Source organism: Prionailurus viverrinus, chromosome A1, assembly GCF_022837055.1.
Source record: "Prionailurus viverrinus isolate Anna chromosome A1, UM_Priviv_1.0, whole genome shotgun sequence".
In the NCBI taxonomy this organism is placed as follows: Eukaryota; Metazoa; Chordata; class Mammalia; order Carnivora; family Felidae; genus Prionailurus; species Prionailurus viverrinus.
In genome coordinates, this window is record NC_062561.1 from 7,951,564 (window position 1) to 7,973,567 (window position 22,004).

General features: G+C 45.8%; 1 protein-coding gene across 1 annotated transcript in view; it reads right to left on the minus strand.

Moving 5' to 3' along the window:
- The window catches only part of FLT1 (fms related receptor tyrosine kinase 1), a 177,069-nt gene that overhangs the window by 89,282 nt on the left and 65,783 nt on the right, over positions 1 to 22,004 (minus strand). Inside the window, exon 12 of the mRNA XM_047876110.1 lies at positions 3,620 to 3,734. Within this exon, the coding sequence (XP_047732066.1) occupies positions 3,620 to 3,734 (115 nt within the window). The remainder of the gene's footprint in view (positions 1 to 3,619; positions 3,735 to 22,004) is intronic.

The window sequence follows — 22,004 nt, forward strand, 5'->3', positions numbered from 1 at the left end:
CCTCATCTGGCTTTTTCATTTTTCACTTGTTTTTTTCCTATTGTGTATTTTTGTCGCTAGGATACCCCAACAGGACTAGAAGCTGCCGCTGAAAGTAGGCTCATACATTCTCGTGTTAATATCCAGCAGCCAACGGTACGTGTACCTGACGTGGTCAGAAGGCAAAACAAACTGACACAATTGATGGCACCTTAGAGTTTTCTAGTAACTTTGTGACAACCGCCTTGCTTTCTACTCTGAGGGGTCTCCTTTAAAAAAAAAACGGGGTGTCACTCCAACTTTCAAGTTTACAGAATTTCCTCTTTTCAAAGCATCTCATTGAAGTGCTCTTGCCCATGCTATCCATCATGGGATGTTTTCAACTACTGTTCATTTCTATTAGAGAAAAAGAATTTTAACCACCGCTGTGGTCATAAAAACTTTTCCTAAATCCTTGACAAGTGGTTGTTCACATTTCGTTGCAAGCCGTCACCACCGTAATTTCTGTACCTAGTTGGTAGAGCAGTGGTTTTGGGAACAGGAACACTTTGCTTTGAGTTTCTCATTCACCACATTTAAGCTGTTTGAGTTCATCTCGTCACCTTCATTTTTCTTATCTTTGTTTAAAAAAATTGTTTTTAATATTTATTTTTGAGAGAGAGAGAGAGAGAGAGAGAGAGAGAGAGAGAGAGAACACGAGCGGGGGAGGGGCAGAGAGAGGGGAAGACACAGAACCTGAAGCAGGTCCCAGGCTCTGAGCTGTCAGCACAGAGCCCGACGCGGGGCTCGAACCCACAACCGTGAGTGAGATCATGACCTGAGCCGAAGTCGGATGCTTAACCCACTGAGCCACCCAGGTGCCCCTCTCATCTTTAAAAAGGAGATAAGCACTCTGCCCAAAGACTGGCGAATGTCAAAAAGTTTTACAGAACGAGGAATTCAGATGTTATTTGTTGTTATTGTTCAACCCCATGTGGGGGGAATGATGTTATCGATTTTGTTGCCTTCAAATGCAAAAAATACAGCTGGACACACAGATAACATAAGCATAATCACACTCCAGCCGACAGTATCCATACGAATGAACGGCTCCAAATCAAGATATGCATATATAAATAGACAAGTTGGCAATGGGTTGATAGGTTTCTCCTTTTTAAAGCATCGCTCCCCCTCTGCCTGATAAGAGCAGATTTTTAAGTATATTTTTCACTAATGTCAACAGACAAAAGTCACCAGGTCTCCGGTCTACTGAGATGTGCCCAGTTCAGAAGGTATCAGATACTGCTGAGGCTCAGTGGAGGTCAGGGGCACAGCGAACGCACAGTGTTTTTGCAGAGAGGGCAGCAAAGGCAACCCAACGTGCGTTCCCTAAGTTCAAGGTTCCTCCGCTCTTATGCAAATCTGCCACGTGCACAATTTCTACCTGGACACTTGAGGGCCGGGGGGGACCAAGGCCAACATGAAGCTCAGGAGATTTGCTGAGAGTAATAAAGTCCATTGTATCTGGCCCACGAGTAGCAGGTTTTCAACCACCAAACATAAAACTGTGGTAGCCTAGAAGTAGGGTAAAATCTTTGAGCCTTTCCAGTTCTTGGCATCCTTTTTTAGAGGAGGAGTTGGATTTCCAACATTGGTCAATGGGTACAAAGTTTCAGTTATGCTAGGTAAGTCCTCGAGATCCACCATAGGACACATGTTGTGGCCTATATGGAAACATCTGCAAAGTGGTATCATTCATTCATGCATTCATATATTCAATGGGAGGAAACTCTTGGAGGCGACGGGTGAATTTATGGCATTGACTGCGGTGATGGTTTCATGGCTGTGTGTTCACCTCCAAAGTCCTTAAACTGGATAAAAAAATACTAAAAAGAGCACCAGCAACGATGCCTACTAGGCTCTCATTAGGTCAGGGAACTTTTTTTTTTTATTAGAAGTCTATTTTTTTAAAGGTGGGGTATAATTGATACATAACATTGTATTCGTTTCAAATGGAGAGAGTAATTTGCATGTATTACCATACAATCACCAAAATAAGTCTAGTTAACATCTGTCATCATACATAGTTAAGCAACTTTTTTTTTTCTTGTGATGAGCACTACCAACGTCTATTCTCTTAGCAACTTTCAAATATGCGATACGGTATTATCAACGATAGTCCCTATGTCGTGCATTACATCCCCAGGACTCAGTTACTTTATCACTGGAACTTGGCTTGATCACCTTCGCTTATTTTTCACACCCCTCACCCCACCACCAATCTGTTCTCTGTTATCGATAAGCTTGGGGGTTTTGCTTTGGATTCCACGTGTATGTGAGATCAGACAGTGTTTGTCTTTTTCTGCCTGACGTCTTTCACTTTGCATAATGCCCTCCGAGTCCATCAATGTCCCAAGTGGCAGGACTCCATTCATTTTCATGGCTCAGTAATATTCCTTTGTGTCTACACAGGCCACATAGTCTTCATTCATTCACTGATGGACACTTAATTTGTTTCCATAAATGGGCTACTGTAAGTAATGCTGCTATGAACTTGAGGGGGCACGTATCTTTGACATGGTGGTTTTGTTTTCTTTTGGATACATATCCAGAGTCAAACTGCTGGATTACGTGGTAGTTCCATTTGTAATTTTTGGAGGAACCCCCAAAAACCTCCATGTCGCCCATAGTAGCTGTGTAAATTTAGAGTTTCGCCAACAGGGCACAAGGGTTCCCTTTTCTCCACATCCTCACCAATACTTAGTATTTCTTGTCTTTTTGATAATGGCCATTCTGACAGGTGTCAGGCAATAGCTCATCGTGGTTTTGATTTGCATTTCTTAGGTCAGGGAATCCTAACACACTGTATGTGTTTGCATACCCTGAGTAAGGTTTTGCCCTTGCAAAGACAGAGGGGGAAAAACAACATATTTTGTGAAATGGAAACATTCCACTCGAGCCCTAAGTCTCATATCAGCTTATGCTTATCGACACCCTACTTTATGGGTTATCAGGGACTCTCAGTCCTGGGTCCATGCTAGAATCTCCCAGGTAACTTGTTATGAACCTTAGGCTCTACTCCAGAGATTCAAATGCAATTAATAATTCGTGGAGTATTCTAATACTCAGCTAGGGTCGAGAGCCATTGATATTTGAGAGGCAGCTCCTTTGGGACCTAGAATTCATTCCTTTGGAAGTGGTGGGCCACTGGAGAACCGAGCGCGAGAAGTCTGAGAGTATCTGTGCACGAAGACCTGTCTCAGATCTCGTCTTTCTTCTCTTTGAATTTTTGTTTGAGCATTCGGATGACTTCTGGCTCTAGTCAACCTAGAACCGGGAGCTGAGCGTGTGTTTTTAAAATAAATATCCCGGGGCGCCTGAGTGGCGCAGTCGGTTGGGCGTCCGACTTCAGCCAGGTCACGATCTCGCGGTCCGTGAGTTCGAGCCCCGCGTCGGGCTCTGGGCTGATGGCTCGGAGCCTGGAGCCTGTTTCCGATTCTGTGTCTCCCTCTCTCTCTGCCCCTCCCCTGTTCATGCTCTGCCTCTCTCTGTCCCAAAAATAAATAAACGTTGAAAAAAATAATAATAAAATAAAATAAAATAAAATAAAATAAAATAAAATAAAATAAATATCCCAAATGCACATTTTTGCAGACAGTACCTTATTCTTTCCTTGTATTATTGCCGTGCGCTGAGTGATGCTCTCAATCCTGTTTCCTACGTTGCTGTCAGGATCCAGGATCAGGGGCTCATCATTATTGGAGCAGAAGTCATATCTATTTTTAAAAAAAACAAAAAGTAGGTCATTACTATGTTGCTTTGTGGCATGGTAGCATGGTCCAGTCCAGGGTGACAGGTGGAATCAAAATCATCACTGGTTAAGTCCTGAGGTAACAAGATAACAAAACACATTCTCTTCTTTCCCTTGGAGTGTCCCCCCCATCCACCCTTAGAACTTACAAACAGAAAACACATTTTGCTTGAACTGAAAGAAACCCACACCAGCGTATCTTCGTACATCCTTCCTGTCCTAAATGTTAAATGCTAAGTAAAAATGCAAAAATTAGGAAATTGAATATCTAGATTTTAATGAGTTCATGGAAGAGGAAACATGCAAACACAGGGGGGAAAGAAAGAAGTTACGTTAATGAATGGAAACCTCAAGGAAATAATAGCATTTCACATCTATAAAAGGTTGGCTTTTAATCAGAATATTCCATTATACAGCTGATTTTTTTCCAGGGCTAATTAAGTGTATACGGAAACACACGGCATGAAGCAGTTATTAAATTCAGTCTATTTCTTTCCAAGTTTGGGGAGATCATGAGAAGCTCTTTAACTGCTTAGGCCTCGAGTGTTTAATTATAAAACAATCTCCTCTGTCTCTAAAAGTCCGTGAAATCTCTTATTAAGCTAGCTAGTAGAGTACCCTTTTAAAGACAGAAGGTAACATGCTCTCTCAAACACACATTATTATCAGCAAACTACGGTTTTCATGTGGTTTACTACTCAAACTTTGGTGTAAATATTTATTTGCCATGTATCATGTTCTACATAACCCAGGTTCTGCGCGAATTAAAAAAAATCTCAACAACAAAAAAGACACTTCCGTCCACTCTGACCCAGTCAGGAGTATCTTCACTGGCCCTGCTGCCCGCTGGCTTTTCCCACCTCAGACCATCCCCCGAATGTTCGCATTTTTAGCGGAAACCTTTCTGCTCCAAAGTTCCAAAGGGCGTACTGAAGAAAGCCCAGGCTTCCTTGTCTGACAGTCAAGACCGTCCACAACGCATTCCCTACCCAGAATTTGTGGTGAGCAGAGAGCCTGCTGGGCTCTAATTTATACGTGTTGTGGGCAGATTATGGAGCTTTTCCAACCAGGAGGAACTTCAGCCTCCAGGCTGTTCCAGGAGGAACAGCCCAGTTCCAGAAAGAATGAGCAGTTGATCCAGGGTAGCCAATGGCAGCAATGATTGACATAAGATGATAAAGAATAAAGTAGGTGAGGAAGAAGGTCGGATAGATGGGACTGTGATGACCAGGAAAAAGTTCTGTGATTATCCCTCTCCTTGAGCTGAGAAGGGGCTCCAGACTGTTAAACCACGGAGTCTCTCTGGGTGGTCTCCCCTCCGGGCCTGTCAAGTCCTCCCCCAGAGCACTGACCACTTTCTAAGTGGCCCCCCCTGGGCCAGCCGCTCCAGGGGATGGGGCCCCATCTGCTTAGTCACTCCGTCCTCACAGTAAGGCGAGGGCCTAGCGTGTAATTGGCACTCCATTAACACCTATAAACATACACACCTGCACGGGGGACAGATACGTTGTTTCTAGTAAGAGCTTTCATTTAACTGTTCGTTATTTTCAAACATACTGGTTAAGTAGAGACCTAATGTACTGAAGCCCCACAGACTCACCGCCCAGACTGAAGTTATCAAGATTTTGCCACGGCTGTTCGGGTCTATCCTTATTTCTTTCCGTTTTCTCTTCTGTGAAGTATTTTGAAGCAAATCTCAGACATCGTGTCATTTCAGCCCTACGTATCCCTAAAAGAGCGCACACCTTCTCTGATAACGACGCCATCATCACGCCTGACTGTACCAGCTCCGTGTATCAGACTTGCCCAGATGTTTTTAAAATGTCTCTCTTCTAGACTCTTAAAAATTGAGAACAAACTGAGGGTTGATGGGGGGGTGGGAGGGAGGGGAGGGTGGGTGATGGGTACTGAGGAGGGCACCTTTTGGGATGAGCACTGGGTGTTGTATGGAAACCAATGTGACTATACATTTCATATATTGGGAAAAAAATAAAATGGCAGGAGATATTTAAGACATAAAAAAAAATGCCTAATATGGAGGCTAAATAAAATTATGCTCATGTTGTTTTTAAAAAAATAATTAAAAATATATATATAAAATAAAATAAAATGTCTCTCTTCTACACAAGTTAGATTATAAGATTTAAAATAAAAAAGAACAGTAAGGACTGGCCGTTCCGTAAGGAGTGTAAGCGATTTCTGCCAGACATGCCTGATCATCATCAGGGAAAATCGGTCAACATCTGAACTGTTGCTGATTAGCAGAAGAAAACGAACCTAAGAGGAATGATATCCTTTCTCCTCTAACTTGAAACACGTTAATGCCACAGTTTTGAAATCACACGTCATCGCGCTCTTTTTCGCGATCGGTATTCTCCGTTCTCTAGACTGTAATGTCCCTGCCCTCGCATCTCTCACACACACTCAGTACGCACACGGGTATACACACGGGACATCTGCCCCCCACGTAGCTGGGGTTTTGTGCACACGTGCACACCTGTATCAGGCCACTGCGTGTGTACTTGGTACCGTTCCCATCGAAGGGCTGAAGTTCTCTTGTACCTGGAAAAGAAGCTTTGCATTTCATTCTTTCTTTTCCCCCCAAAGAAGGGACAAAGATCCAGGGACGCCTCACGCGGAGATCTTAATTGCATCCTTTTGGTCTTCAGGAAAAGGCAGAGAAATATGTTGGAGCCCAGCAAGTCTAGGCATTTCCCGAGGGAAGCGCGGTCTGCCGAGTTCACGTGGGGCTGTCAGCCTCTGACCCCCACCCCCGCCCCCAAACTCTGAGGGCGCTGACGGTGGCACCAGCCCTCCTATGGACACCACAGGCCGGCCCCGGTGCAAAGGTCCTCCGAGTGCACAGGACAGATTCTGTGGCTGTTTTCTAATTTGGGGACTGCTTTTTTTTTTTTTTTTCCTTTTTCCCTCTTTGTAATTGGAACCATAAAAATAGAAGGTCATTTAGGAGCCTGACTATATAACAGCACTTGAAAAGAGATTTGGGGGGGGGGGAGGGGAATTTGCCGAAGCCTTAAGAATACATCAAGCTCTTGAGGAAGTAGATTGTGCCATGTTTGAAGATGCAAAGATAATCACTGTGCTGGGAACCGTCTTGAGGGGGGAGGAAGCCGAACAACAAGAGGAAAGCAGCGTTCACTCCTGATTTCGCACAGGAAGCCCACGGCACCTCCTGTCAAAGGGAGATAAGAAAGCTCCCAGGCACTATTCTGGACAAGGCCACGGTTATCAGCTTCAGCTCCGCGCGGTCCTCTCCATGCGCCCGGCCTCTGTCCCTTGCCTAATGAGCTTTCGGACTCCTGCCTCCATTTGCATACAGTGTGCCAAATACAAGAGCACGGGGGGGGGGGGGGGGGGGGGGTATTTATAACCATCGAGTCGCAAACGATTTCCGGGGTAAGAGTGTACTCTGTGTCATCTCATCAATTGCCCTGGAGGTGAAACAAATTCGCCTTGGCCTAGAGATCGATGTCAAGACGTTAGACCCAAAGGGCCGATTATGTATCCAACACACGGCGCTGGAGATCCCTCCGTGTGACACGTCAGTCTAACTGCAAGAAGGAACCATCTGTGAGACTCTCCCACCTGGTCTAAGTAACCGGGTGGGATCTTTCCGCACGTCATGGGAAAACACCACCCTCCAGAGATGTGCAGGACTCTACAGACCCACAGGCTTTGGGTTGAGGTTTCCTGTAGGGGTGACGGATGTGCCCTGTTCCCTTCACATTCATAAATATCTGGCTCCTCCGTGACCAAGGACAGATGAAGCCAGTCTGGGGCCACAGACAAAGGCAAAGCCAACACCGAGGTCAAAGCCACAATCTTCACTGCTGGTCCTCACAGGCAAGCTAACCAGCCACAGGCTATAGCACACAGTATGCAATGGTATACTCTACTATAATAAGGGTATTTCCTACATGCTAAGCACCATGCTGAGTGATTCGTATACTCTATCTCCTTAATTCATACAACATCCTAAAAAGTAGGTACTATCATCCCCCCTTTAACGGATAGGGAAATTGAAGATTAGAGAGGTTAAGTACATTATTACCCAAGGTCAAACAGCTAGTAAATGGCAGAGGCAGATTACAAGTCAGTAATCTGATTAGTAAACGGATTACAAATTAGTTCTGACTCATTCCAGAATCTGCGCACTTAACCCTTACTCCATATGCAACACAGCATCCATCAACTGTCCTCACATACCAAGAAATTGTTACACTTCAGTGCTTCTTTGTGCACAGGAAGAAAAGGCTTCTCAAATATTCACTACACAAACTGCATTACCGCGCTGGGGATGTAACGGGTTGTTTTGCTTCGTTTTGTTTTGGTTCTTTTTTAGCCCTTTGTGCAGTAAGGGTCAGCTTCTTTCCAAAATTTGGCAGACACCCTCATCACACAACCAAAACATGTTCCGCGCCCAAAGTGTGCACGTTCCACGATTACAGCTTCTATCAGAACTCCTTTTGTGATCCGAGTCTCTGAACTCGGTTCCTGTTCACCTTTACAAATCCTTTAAGTCACCTTGACAGGAAATGCCGTACAGAGTGTATCCCAAGGTGTCCCTTTGTGTTCACCTGTGCATTTCTTAGTGCTGGCTTTGAGCAGTTCCGATTTTCAGACGGTCTTCATTCCTCCTGCCTCTCTTCCCCCTTCCCCCGACCTCAAAGGCAGAGCCCACACTTTCTTTAGAGGATGGACTGTCACATCTCCTGGAATGAGAAGGGAGAGTCCAGCTGGGTGGGCTTTAGCCGCTGATGGTATCTGTGTATTCTTTGTTGTGGCGCTCTCCTAACGGCCCGACGCTTCACTGAGCCTTTCTAGAAACTGACCATGTGTTTGGTGCCTGTAATGGTACCCAAGCCTCCTATGGTTATCTAGTACAACTTCTCATTTCTTAAATGCTTTCTACCAAATTTAGGAACCACCCCAATTCCGGAAGGTCTACTCCACAGCCTGACTCTCAAGATGAAGACACACGGGTGTGGTTTGTTTTGGATTGCCTTTCACCCCATGGTAAATAACTGATTAGCTGACCTTTTCTTCAACGTTTCGCTTCTGCTACATCCTGACTCTCGGTTGGTGAAGGGAAACTGGCAGTTACTGGGCTGATACTACTGTGCCTCAGCTAGGGAGCTACAGACCTTTAAGTCCAACTAATTCTCACAGCCCCCCTTCGGCGAAACAGGCATTATCATGCCTGTTTCAAAAATTGCTTTACTACGAAGGAAACCGGGACTCAGAAGTAGCAGACCTGGGATCAGAACCCAGATGGTCTCAGATCTTTCTATCACACCAGAATTCAATCCATCACACATGACACGTTCTGTTCCCAAGAAACCTCCCGAAACCCTTCTCACCATGCTTCACAGGGTGAATCTGGCTCAGAGTCACGGGTGAGAGGAAAACTCTGGGGGTCCTCGGAATCTAACTGGTGCAAAGTCAGACACCAAGAGAAGGTGAAAAATTGGCTTTCAAAAGCACCTAGTCCTTTGGTGGAGGGTGAAAGGGGCCGAGGGATGTTTTACAATTACATTTTTGACATAAATTCCGCTTTGTTTTGATCATAAAAATGTCCTGATGCTAAAATTATAGGAACTCTTGGGCTCCTACTGGCTGAATTTTATCACTTAAAAAAAAACGCGCAACAAAAGAACAAATCCAACTTTTATCACCATCTCTGTCTTCCCCTGTGACCTACTTGTGTGGGCACGATTGCTGGACGTGTTCTAGGATGCCCTAGGATGAAGGACATGTTCTAGGATGTTCCAGGATGAAGCTGGCCTGTTCGACTATGAACTCCAGTACACTCGTGGCGGGCAGCTGGCTTTAAAGAGGGCCTCTGGGGTGGGGGTGTGCAGCGATGGGCTGCCTATTCGAGCCTGAGTCATGCCTAGGAATGAATGTATGCCTCAGTTTATAATTAAAGCACAATCAGTTGGAAAAGAGGCTCTAGAAAGCTCTATGAAGTCTCAGGACGGAGAATAACCTCCCTCTCTCTTTTTTTCCTTCTTTGGACGATGAAATCGGAGGACTCCTGGAGGGGTGGACCCTGCTTCTCTGTTTAATGGGGTCTGACTGCACGTGCTAACTCTGACTAGCATCTGTACAGGATACCGATCATTTCAAGTTAGGAAACAAAAGGGGAGAGCAGTAACGAAGAGCAAATCGAGGCTGCAAGTGTCTTTAAAGAAAAAAAAAAAACTAGAAAGGAAAAAAAAAGACCACCTGGCAGCCTGCCAGAGGGCACGGCCAGGACTGGTTGCCCATTATGGCGCACCCTCCTGTAGAAGAGCCTGATGTAAACTTTCCTCCGCTACTGAGCGTGTTGTGTCAAAACATGAGTGACCGTGTGCCTGAGCCATCAGATGAACAGAATCTGCAAACACTCTCTGCTCCCCTCCTCTCACATTCTCTCCAAACAAATACAACAATATAGGGGAGGGGCCGCTGGCAGAAAAAAGGTGTGGAGTTGGAAGGACTGTTTAGACAGAATGGTTCCTGCTCCTCGTGCTCCAGGAAAAGGGCCTGGGCCTTGGGGGTGGTCACAGGGTCACGCCGAGGGGATTGTGGACGAGTGGCGACTCTTGCGCACAGAGAGACCTTGTGACGCCTCGGAGCCCATACTGAAAACTACTTCTGGTCTGCACGGAGAGGGGGGCGTGGAGGCGGCTTTTCAGGGATTGAAGGCTCTGGCCCAGCTCCTTGGACAATGGTGGAGGTGATCCAGAGGCCTGACCACCTCTGTTTCGATGAGAGCTTTTCCGTGAGCGTCTTGGCCTGGGCCACTTCCTGCTCTCCAGGGTCTCCTGGTCCATTCACACTCAGGACAGGGCCTGTCTTTCCAGGCTCTGCCTTCCTTCCTTCCTTCTCTCTCCCTGCTTGCTTCCATCAAGAACTCCAAGCTCTCCCTGATTCTGTCCCTCTTTTACAGAATCTGAGCCAGGGCCAAGATTCTGTAGGGTGCAACCCTATCACCCGGGTGACAAAGGGTAAATACTCATGTGGCCACACCCGGATGTGGGTCTTAACAGGAACGCCTGCTTTGTTCATTCCTTTTTCTCCCGAGGGGAAGGCTGGTCAGCTGAGGAAGGGTGATCTGATAAATAAGAAATCTTTAGCGAGATCTCCACAGTGGCCACCAACAACGTCTTTTAACTTAAGGAGTCTTAAAGCGTTACCTCTAAATATTTCAAACTGTTGCTGCCTTTTGATTTCACGGAAAAGAAGAGAGCATTACTGGTCACAGAGCTGTCAACGTGCAAATGTCCAGAGACCCTTCACGGGGAGAAGCGGGGAAGCATGACGTTAGGAACGTAGCATGTGCAGCCAGTCTGATCCGAGTTCCAATCACGCTTTTACAACTTCCTAGTTCGGTTACCCTGGACGGCAAAAGCCCAACCTAGAGAACCACAGTCCCAGCAAACTGCTCATAGGACTCCCATTCTTTTCGGTCCTTTGAACATTTCTGAAATAGAGGGATCGTATCACCTGTCATAAATGTTGCTTTGGTGTTAACGCCACTGATCAGCGCTAAGGGCTCTGATGATTTCCGGTCCCGTGACACTCACTACAGGAGAAACGTTGTGGAGTCTGTGTATTCTACGTCCCAAGGATTAGGACAGGAGAAACCGCTTTTCTCAGATTTCAGTTCCCTGGAAGGCTGTACCTCTCTTGGTTTGTTTTCATCCGATGGGCCCCTTCACCTTGCGAACGTCGATTTCATTTCTCTTTCTCTCTCTCCACAACTAGAAAGTAAAAGCACACGGGCCCTTTCTCTGCACTAGCCTGACGGCATTTTCTCCTTTCATTCAGATTATTTGTTGTACTCTTTGTGAACCGCCTCAAATCCCTTGGGAAACGGATGTGCTCTTGGCCTCCCCGACTCAAAAGAAGCCACCCCATGTTCCTACGTCTTACTAGTTTTCTTACAGGGGTTAAAAGGCGAACAGCAGGGAGATAATTCACAGAAGATCCTTTGCATCGGTGAACACCAGGGTGGCACTCAACGAGTCAATCGATGCAACTGCTTAGCACCGTAGATGGACTGATAACGTTACTTGTCATTTTATTATCTCCCTAGGTTAAGAACTACTTAAGAGCAGGGGCTATGTCCTGTTCGTGATGATGACCTCAGGGCCTAACCCAGCCACCCCGTGAACACGAGAGGGGAACACCCACCCGTCTCTTGCTCAGTTGGCTGTCTGATGAGAAGAGTGACCCCTGACGATGGCCTGACTAGATGTGGACTCAACCCTGTGTCAGACGTCAACCCTGCCATCCATCACTTACCTCAAACGCGCTGAAAAACGGGGCACTGCTGACCCTCAAATGACCTCACATGTATCCCCTCAACTAAGCACCGTGTCACCACCATCAGTGTCTGTCCATTCACAGCGAGGAGTGTTAATGGAGACAGAGGGTCTGCCTGGGACCCGGACGAACTCCTCACCGCATTATCCGTACGTGACAAACAGACACTCATGGACAATCTCAACTAAGAGAGTGACGCTGACATGTGGAGAAGCATCTTCTGGTCTAACAGAAAATAGAAGACCAACCAGCAATGGTCTTCGCCTTTCCTCAAGGGTGGACAAAAATATTGGCTCATAAGTATGAGTCCCATTCGATTAAAACAAAAAGATACATATTCAAACATACTCCATTTAAGAAGTAGAATTGTGTCCTCTGAAAAAAGTAGAAGACCTAGTTCCTTCTGTTATTAAAGGAACATACACATCTATTGAAGAGGCAAGTCAAATGCATGCTCACGTATCAGAATATTTTTAAAAAAATACCCGAATATAATTGAGTGCAGGTGAGTGAAATGCCAAGAGCCCATGTGGTACCATCACTGGACAAGACTTGGGGTCAATGAACGTTTGAATTGCTGAGGCAGAACTCACAAATGCGAGGAGATTCAGGATATCATAGCTCCTTTAATTTCCTAAAACAATCTGAAAATTCTGCCATTTCTGGTCCCATCTTAATTTCTTTGGAGTAAGAAGACCTTCGTCAGAAGACCTGTCTAAAGATGCAAGCATGTTTCCTGGGAGGACATTACCCTAACGGCATGGGACCATTTTGTCAGAAGACTGTCAGCTTTCACGGCGTACTAATATATGCACGATGCCACCTCGAAAGGAAACTGCTTTGCACCGGGCAGCCCCAGAGCAATCCGAAACTACTGGATGACTGCCAGCAAATAAACTTACGTGCAATGCACCAGCCACGGAGTTAAATACTTGATATGCATTAGCTCCTTTAATCCCCCCAAACAATCTTATGATGTCAGTGCTATTATCTCTACTGTGCAGATCAGGAAACTTGGACCCACAGAGGTAGTTTATTTTACCCAGAAGCTGGTAGACAGTAGCAGGTGGCACAGCCAGGGTTCGGGCTCCAGAGGCCATGACCTTTAACCCTAGACTATATTTTTCTGCATCCTAACGCTTCTTAAAATTGGTTCTTGAAATCATGAACATCGGCCCCTCTAAACATATTTGCTTTCTGGATCATGAGCTTTTGGCCCCAAATTACTCAATTTAAGGTCTAAATACTTGTAGAACCAATCCTAGTAGTGAAAACGAAGTGACTGGTTGACGATGTGCTAGAAGACACTCAACGATAGACTCTGACATGGAAACCAGGGCTGGTTTCCTAACAAGGTACTTAAACTTTCTGTAAATGGTAATAATTACAGTAGCTGCCTCATAGAAGCTCTGTAATAATTAAATGAGACAACACACATAGAGCACAAATTGAGCACTTAACATCCTCTAGATAAGTGCTCAATAATTTTCAGCTATAAAAGAAATAAACATAGAAGTCCTAGGCCAGAGGGTCTTCTACTGGACATACTCTTCTATCTGGCTCTACGTGGTCTCTAAATACCCACTTTTATTTTCCTCACCTTACTTTTTCACCCTCACAAGACAGAATTTCTCAACAAGGTAGCAATTAGTGATCGTCTTACATCATTTTCAATGATGAAGGCAAGGCATATGGAACATTAAAAGCCTAAGGAAAGGCGATAACATGCCTCCAGCTCATTTTTTATTTTTTTTTTATTTTTTTTTATTTTTCAACGTTTATTTATTTTTGGGACAGAGAGAGACAGAGCATGAACGGGGGAGGGGCAGAGAGAGAGGGAGACACAGAATCGGAAACAGGCTCCAGGCTCCGAGCCATCAAGCCCAGAGCCCGACGTGGGGCTCGAACTCACAGGCCGCGAGATCGTGACCTGGCTGAAGTCGGACGCTTAACCGACTGCGCCACCCAGGCGCCCCGCCTCCAGCTCATTTTTTAAAAAGCTCGAGTGAAAACCCACATTCTTGGGAGTTTAAGGCTTTGGTCTTCAGACATGCAGGACAGCATGTACATGACACATGCTAATGACGTGCCACAGGAGGAAGACGACCAAAAAAGGAGCCTATGAAAGTCTATCGGTCTGTAAGAGTTACAGGGTGGGTCTGTGGGAAGGAGACAAAACAGCCAGGCGTTAGCCAGGAAAGGGAATGATTGGCCGGCTCAATTGTTTAGCCCCTCACTCAAAGAATTCCACATCAGATCCGGATTCACTTTGCCAATTTTTGGCTTTAATTTTTCTGCACCCAACTCTAATGATCCGGCCCAATTCCTCTCCAAGCATGGCCTTTTCAACTCTTCAACCTACTCCCATCCTCAGGCTACTCTGTCACATCTATGTTCCTTCCAGTTGACATTCTAGGACCTCCCCGCCATCTTGAGGATTCAGATCTTATTTATTCCGTGCGGTTTCCTCTAAACCGCAGTCCTCACCACCGACCTCCACTGAAGCCATGATGGTTCATTTATTCAACCAGATTACAGGCACCTTCCATGGAGACTCGATGCAATGTTACGGTGGAAGTAATAAAAGGGAATAATAAACAGGAAATCAGAGACTTGGGTCTAGTCCTGGGTTTGCCATTAACTAGCTGTGAGGTGAGGGATAATTCTTTATCTTTGAGCCAGTTTCTCCTCTATAAAGCTCTTTTTAATCGCTGAAATTCCCCAATTCTAAGTGAATTAAGCATTCAAAGTGACTAGATCGGGGCCTGCTGAGGCTCAGATTTGCAGCCACCATGTTTTTATTTTATTCAGTCATCAACTGCAAACCCTATGCTCTCTCCTTCACGGTCTTTTGTCCCCCCTTATTCTTCAACTCCTTTGCCTTCCTGTGCCTCTTGCAAAAATCCACAGCTTTGTGAGCCCCCTGAGGGCTGAGTGCTTGCTGAATCCTGATCCGGAAAATCAGTCCTGAACAACAAATAAGGGAACGCAACTTCCTTGCAAAGGATCAAATAAATACCCCTGCGTGGGGAGAAAGTCCCAGAGAGGGCCAGTGCCACCAGAGTCAAAGGGTCAAGTGGACCGTTTGACTTGCTACCCTCTTCAGGTTGGTCTGATTTAGACCTGCTCATCCCACTGGGGTTCATGCCTCCTCAAAGGGTCTATTCCCACCTGTAGGTGTGGGGCCCAAACCAGAGCAGGTGGTCTGGTCACCAGTTCCCCAAGTAATTGTGAAACGTGAATCCACTTCTCCCATCTGCTGCTGACCTCTTTCTCCTCTCCCCTCCCATCCTCGGTGCGCCTCTGACTCAACGGGTAGACTTTGTGGGATCACTGGTGACAAGAGTAAACCCAGTGGGCTAAGCCAGTGCCTCCCCAAACCCGTCCCCTCAAGGATTTCTGCTCCTTCCTCTGGGAACCCATAGGGGCGCACTCAGAGGAGTCCCGTGGGATACCAATGAAAAGTAACCTTCTGAAATGCCAAACTACTTAGCCTCTCTTATTATCTGAAAACACCTGAGAAAGAATTTTTTTTAAGTTTATTTGTTTTGAGAGAGACAGAGTGCAAGGGTGGGGGTGGGGAAGAGAGAGAGAGAGAGAGAATATTTTAGGCAGGCACTATCAGCACAGAGCCCAACTCGGGGCTTGATCTTACAAACCATGAGATCATGACTTGAGCCAAAATCAACAGTGGGAGGCTTAATCGACTCAGCCACCCAGGCACCCCAAGAAAGAACTTTCTGAGCTTCAGTTTCCTAATGGGGAAATTATGTCCATTATGTAGAACTGTACAGATTAGGGATAATATGTGTAAAGGGATGAGGGCAACTTTGGCACCAGGGAGGGCTCATTGATTCCAGCTATTATAGCTGTTACCATTAAGTAGACAGTGGCATTCAAGGTGACAAGACATCCCCAAGGCTTCTAGAGAAAGTATGAAGAAACAAGTTCCAGTGACTTGAAGTGCATTGTAAGACACCACCTGGCCATAGTCTAAATCCATCACATCCTTTCTACACAATACATCAGGCTCTACCTTTTCACCTAAAAGGGCAGTGAAGTTACATTAAAACCACAGACTAGGGTCCGTGTTTCAAGAAACAGTCTACTGATTTTATTCTTTGTGCTACACAGTGTTGGGGGGAAAAACAGTCTACTAAGTCCCTGGAGATCTAATCAAAATGTAGATTTCTAAGAGCAGGTGCATGTTTTGTAAGTAATTTGTCCTATTTATCCATGACCTAAGGCTCCTGTGTCAGGACAGGAATTTGTAGATTCGGTCATGAAAACGCCCACTCAATTCTTAAAAATCTGTGAGCACGGCCCGAAATAATTTGAGAGACTCTGCCGATCTTTGCAAGGAACCTTCCCAAACTGTGTGTCGTTGCCTTCTGGTAGTCCTAATCCTGGGACGCTACGCTGAATTTTGCTCAAAAGATCCCTATAGAAATCATTCTGCGTAGACTTCCTATGACTCAGCCTTTTGGTTTAATTTAAACACATAATGAAATGCTTGATAGCAATTACAGGAGACAGTTAATTCATTAGAAACAATTATTCATCAGACTCGCTGTATTACCACGAGGAGTGGGAAAAAGAGGAACATCTCACAAAGCACAGGAAAGTGGCAGAGAGGCATTTGGCAAACAAACTCGTGCTCTGTTCTCAGGACTTTGCATGAAATATTAACAAGGGCTGTTGTCCAAACATTCACATTGGACAACACGCACTTCCTCGTCCAGCAATTATATAATAGAAAGCAAGAAGTTTCTCATTAGTAAGTGAACGTTCACTTTTCGCTTGTGATGAAAGCCTCCTGTATAAGACGGCCAGATTTATTTGAACTTGTGTGTTCAAGCTCAAAGTGCTGCCACAATGGTCTTTGGCGCATTAGTCTTTAAAAGCCCCCGTTTCGATTCGAGGTCTTGTATATGGCAAATTAAAATTCTCGACAGCACGGCTGGCTTGAGTCCACAGATCCATACACACGCTGCACAGAGAACATGTCAAGAGACACATGGATGCGAATCGCATGTATACCCTAGAGGAACGTGGTAAATATTAAAACATGCAGTGTGTCGTATTTCCAAAAGAAGGGGTCTTCTTAAATTATGCTTCCCTCTCACACCTGATCTGTGTTTGGCCCCCGGGAAAGATGTTGACCTTTTCAATGTTTAAATTGTTAACACTTCCATTTTGTAGCTAGAAGATAGAATATGGGACATAAAGCTCTTTCAATAATAATAATAAATAATAATAATAGACATTCAAGCTGGCGGCCAATTAAATCCTTGAGTACGTCTCTAATTAACTACCATTAACAACTGTTTTGTTTTGGTCCTGTTCGTTGTGTGCATCGGTGGGGTATGGAGAATTATGCTTCTCTCAAACGATCTACCCCTCACACATCCCTAATGATTCAGGCCTTCCTCTTTTTGCCAATTTGCTGATGGAAACAATAGAGAGATGCAATTAAGCAAGCCCTTCTCGGAGTTCCTAGATGCCTCCGCCTTCCCCCATTTTGTAGGCTGCCTCCCATGCCCACCCCTACCGAGAAGGCCTGCGAACCACACTCAGCCCCAGAGTGGTCCGCTTTCCCTAGACCGCCCCCTCCCCCACCCCGTCCTCTACTGCTGGGCAGGTGGAGAGTGTTCAGAAATGGGGCATCAAACTGTGTGACCGAAATTATTACTTCCCATGAAACTTCTAAAGCATGTAATTATGGGGAGACTCCAGCAGACGGGACTGGCTTTAGGGTTTTGGAAGCAGTTCCTCGAAATTCCACCTCCGTCTACGGGGTGTTTCTTCCAAAATCCACCATTTTCGCTCAGGCAGAGCACTCTGCGCCCTTCACCTTCCAGGAGCTGAGAATCCAACTACACGTCTCACATTCCGAAGGGCTCGCCGGCCGAAGACCAAACAAAACAAGCACAGTCTGAGGGCTAACTGGGCAAAGAACGATAATGCCTTTGCCTGGGTGGGCTGGAGACGAAGACTGGAGAAGGTAGTCCAGGTTGGCAGTGAGGAAAATGTGGGTTGACACCAGTAGTGGGGAAGCTGTGGGGTTTTCTTTTTTAATGGGTAATTACCGGCATTGTAATTACCGAGGCGGTTCTCTGTAGCACAGAACACATGCTTACCCGTCAGACTTTTCCTAACCACCATTGTATTTTCACGAGCTGATTTTTTCAGTGAGTTTGGCATTGATCCTCAGAGTTAATCCTCAGATCAAATTGCTTTGTGATTTGTAAGAAGCAGAAGGGAAAACATCAGTGTGCAACAACTAGGCAATCATTTCAAGCTTTTTTGAATGGAGAAAACGTCATTTTTAAGTGATTTTCTCATTTCACTCATGAATAGCTGTGTATTATAGGAAAGGGGAAGCGGGGCAGTTACCATCTACAGAAGGGGAAATTGAAGCACAGATTAAATAGCCGGCCAAGGTCACACAGAAGTCAGGGCCTGTGCCAAGAATAGAACCCACTTCCTCGCTTCCCAGGTCTCTGTCCCTGAGACGAGGGAATACGTATAGATAAAGTAAGTAATTCCCAAATATGCTGGATCTTACAGAATTAAAACATAAATGCTAGCGGCCAATGGTGGGGATCTTTGCTGTGTACGCGGCTGGCGTGAAAAGTAGGTGACTGCCAGTGCATTTGGGTCGAATACTGATGAGGAGCAAAATGCATTTGCAAGATGCAAGCGGTGTTTGGGGCGCCTGCGCGGCTCAGCCAGTCAAGCGACCGGCTCTCGGTTTCGGCTCAGGTCGCGATCTCACGGTTTGTGAGTCTGAGCCCTGCATCAGGCTCTGCGCTGCCACCGTGGCGCCTGCTTGAAATTTCTCTTTCTCTCTCCCTCCCTTTTTGTCCCTCCCCATCACGTGAGCACGTGCATGTGTGCGATCCCTCTCTTAAATAAACATTAAGGACGTGTACTTTTTTAAAAAGATGGAAGCAACGTTTAATGCACGGGAAGGAGCCCAAGTTTCTCTCTGTGTCATCACGGACAGCCAGTAAAAGAAAATGAGGTTTTTCACAAAGAACTCAAAACACTTAACAATTCGTTCCACTAAAGGACACCAGGGTAGTCGGTGCTGCGACTCTATTATAATCAGTGTTACTGGTGACCTTGATAGTTAGATGGAGACAGAGAACTAAAGCAGCCTGTGACGGAAAGAACGCGTGCTCTGAAAACAAAGTCGCGGTCATCAATGGTCACAGGCCTTCACCTTCCCTGGAGGAAAGACCCAAACACACTCATCATGTGACAAGTGGGCCTTAGTTTTAAAAAGAAGAAAAGGCCACCCCAGAAACAACTGGGTAGACCCTGGGCGCTGACAGGAAGGCGAGCTGCGTTAATGGGTTAACGGCGAGTGTCAGGAAGGATGACCCGGCAGCGGCTAACTGCCACTCACCAGCCTCCTGTTTGTGGGGGGGCAGAGGGGCCAGCCAGGCCTAGAATTCTCCAGTCGGTTACTGGCAGGCCCCCTTGGTGCTCAAGCACGTGCGAATAAAAGCCGACTTGCGACACGTCAGACTCTTCCTGCGAAAATGTAACCGGTTGATCTGGAGTACCAACATCACACCAAGGCTGTTCTGTCTGTTCCTTGTTTCCTCCTGGGCCCCCTAAATCCATCTCTTCCGCTTCCCAAAGAGGGTCCCCTTCCCTCCAGCCCAAGACTGTTACTCGTTCCTTGACAGACCAACCTCCACACAGCAGGCAACCTCGTCCAAACTAGTCCCAGGGCGGCATGTGGCGAAGGACCACGCAAGCCAGACCAGCCCATCGCATGGGCGGGTCAGGAGTCCTACTTAGTTCTTCAAAATCCAGCGGGGGGAGGTGAAGTTCTAGAATCTATCACGGGCGTGCCGAGTAGGAGTCAGCTCTCCCACATCCTACTCTGCCCCACCCTGGCCTTCGCCAACCCACAGGTCAGGATCACTTCCCTCCATGACCGAAACGAGCGAGCGAGACAGGCCACAGGCTGGGACGGTTACTTCACTCCCCGCCCATGGCACAGTTTTGTGTGCTTTTCCTGTTACCAAACTCGTCTGTATGTCCTTCATTTTTCTTCTGAGAAAAATCATGTTCCGTTTTCCTCAATTCTACAGCCCAGATCTACTACTTTTCCATCGCTCAAGCACAGGAAAAGTCACATTTTACTTTCCAAGACTTGGGTTCCCTTCTCAGAAGCGTTGGGTTAGAAATGCTCACTGTTGGGAAACTAGCTCTATAAGTAGGCAGAAAATTCTTCTCAAGTTCCTTAAAAGTTTGGAGGCTTGTTTAGAGAATTGTACCCCACTGCTAACGGTAATCACAACCTTGGCTTCCTAGGACACTCTGTACCTTTTCCCAAACACGTTATCTCACTTGATCCTCATCGTGTCTCTGTGAAGCGTGTGTAATTTATCTGTATTTTTACATGAACAGAGGCTATAAACTACACACATGTGAAAGATGCCGTAAGCTTAACACCCCGGTGCACACTCCCTAGGTGATGCCCACACGAACAAGGGACAAGTTTAGGAATATCCGCTTAGAAGTCTCTGCCAGTTGCTGAGGATAAGAAGGAATCCACAATTCCACTTCATCTGGTATTCATCAGTTATTTTAATGCTATTAAAAATTCAAAAGAGGAGCGCCCTGGAGCGGCTCCGTGGGTTAAGCTTCCGACTTCCGGTCATGATCTCACAGTTCATGGGTTCGAGCCCCGCGTCGGGCTCTGTGCCGACAGCTGGGAGCCTGGAGCCCGCTTCGGATTCTGTGTCTCCCTCTCTCTCTGCCCCTCCCCCACTCGTGCTCGGTCTCTGTCTCAAAAATGCACCAACACTAAAAAAAAATCTTTTTTAATTCAAAAGAAATGTTCTAGTTCTACTACCTTAGCCTCCGAATGTGCCGAAGAGTAAAAAGGGAAAAGATTCTGCTATTTCCTTTCAGCTCGTTAGGAATCTGAGTCAAAAAGGACCCAACCACCCTTTTCCTCCTTTCTTTCATTCCTAACGTTTTGTAAGAACTAACTTGAGGCGAATCAAAAGCATAGCTAAAACATGGCTCAGCAGTGGATCACATTTAAAAAAAAAAGAAGACATTTCTGTGCATTTTATTTATGGTTCTTAAGTTCAACAAAGATGAATTAGCTGAGCCGTAGTTCTGACAGTTTTAAAATACATTTATGTATTTATTGGGCTCCAGGAAACTATACAATTTAAGTCTGAACCTCTTTAACTTAGATACATGAGCCAGTCGGCCATATCAAGCCAATTAAGAAGTTGGAGCTCCTTAAAACACGTTCAAACCTCGAAACTAAACTCACACTTTGGTTGTGTCCATACGCAGACATGTCCTTTACCTAGAGCCTAAAATTTAAATACCAAGAATTATCCTATATATTCAAGAGTAATGTGCATATCAATCACCTAATCTCTTGACGGCCACGCATAGATGCCACCATGCAAATATGTTACTATGTAACTCAAAATAAGATTCTAAAAATTCATGCAACGGAACGCCCTTTATTCAAATGTCACTAACTAAAATTCCTATCTACAACGGAATCTAGGTGTCAGGTACCCAAAATACATTCATATAAAAACATATTTCATGGGGCGCCTGGGTGGCTCAGTCGGTTAAGCGTCCGACTTCGGCTCAGGTCACGATCTCGCGGTCCGTGAGTTCGAGCCCCGCGTCGGGCTCTGTGCGGACAGCTCAGAGCCTGGAGCCTGTTTCGGATTCTGTGTCTCCCTCCCTCTCTGACCCTCCCCCGCTCATGCTCTGTCTCTCTCTGTCTCAAAAATAAATAAACGCTAAAAAAAAATTAAAAACGTATTTCAAACTTCTAGTAATTAAAGAAAGATCCATGTATCTTCCAATTTTAGCTTCTGTCTGACAGTGTGAAGTAGAA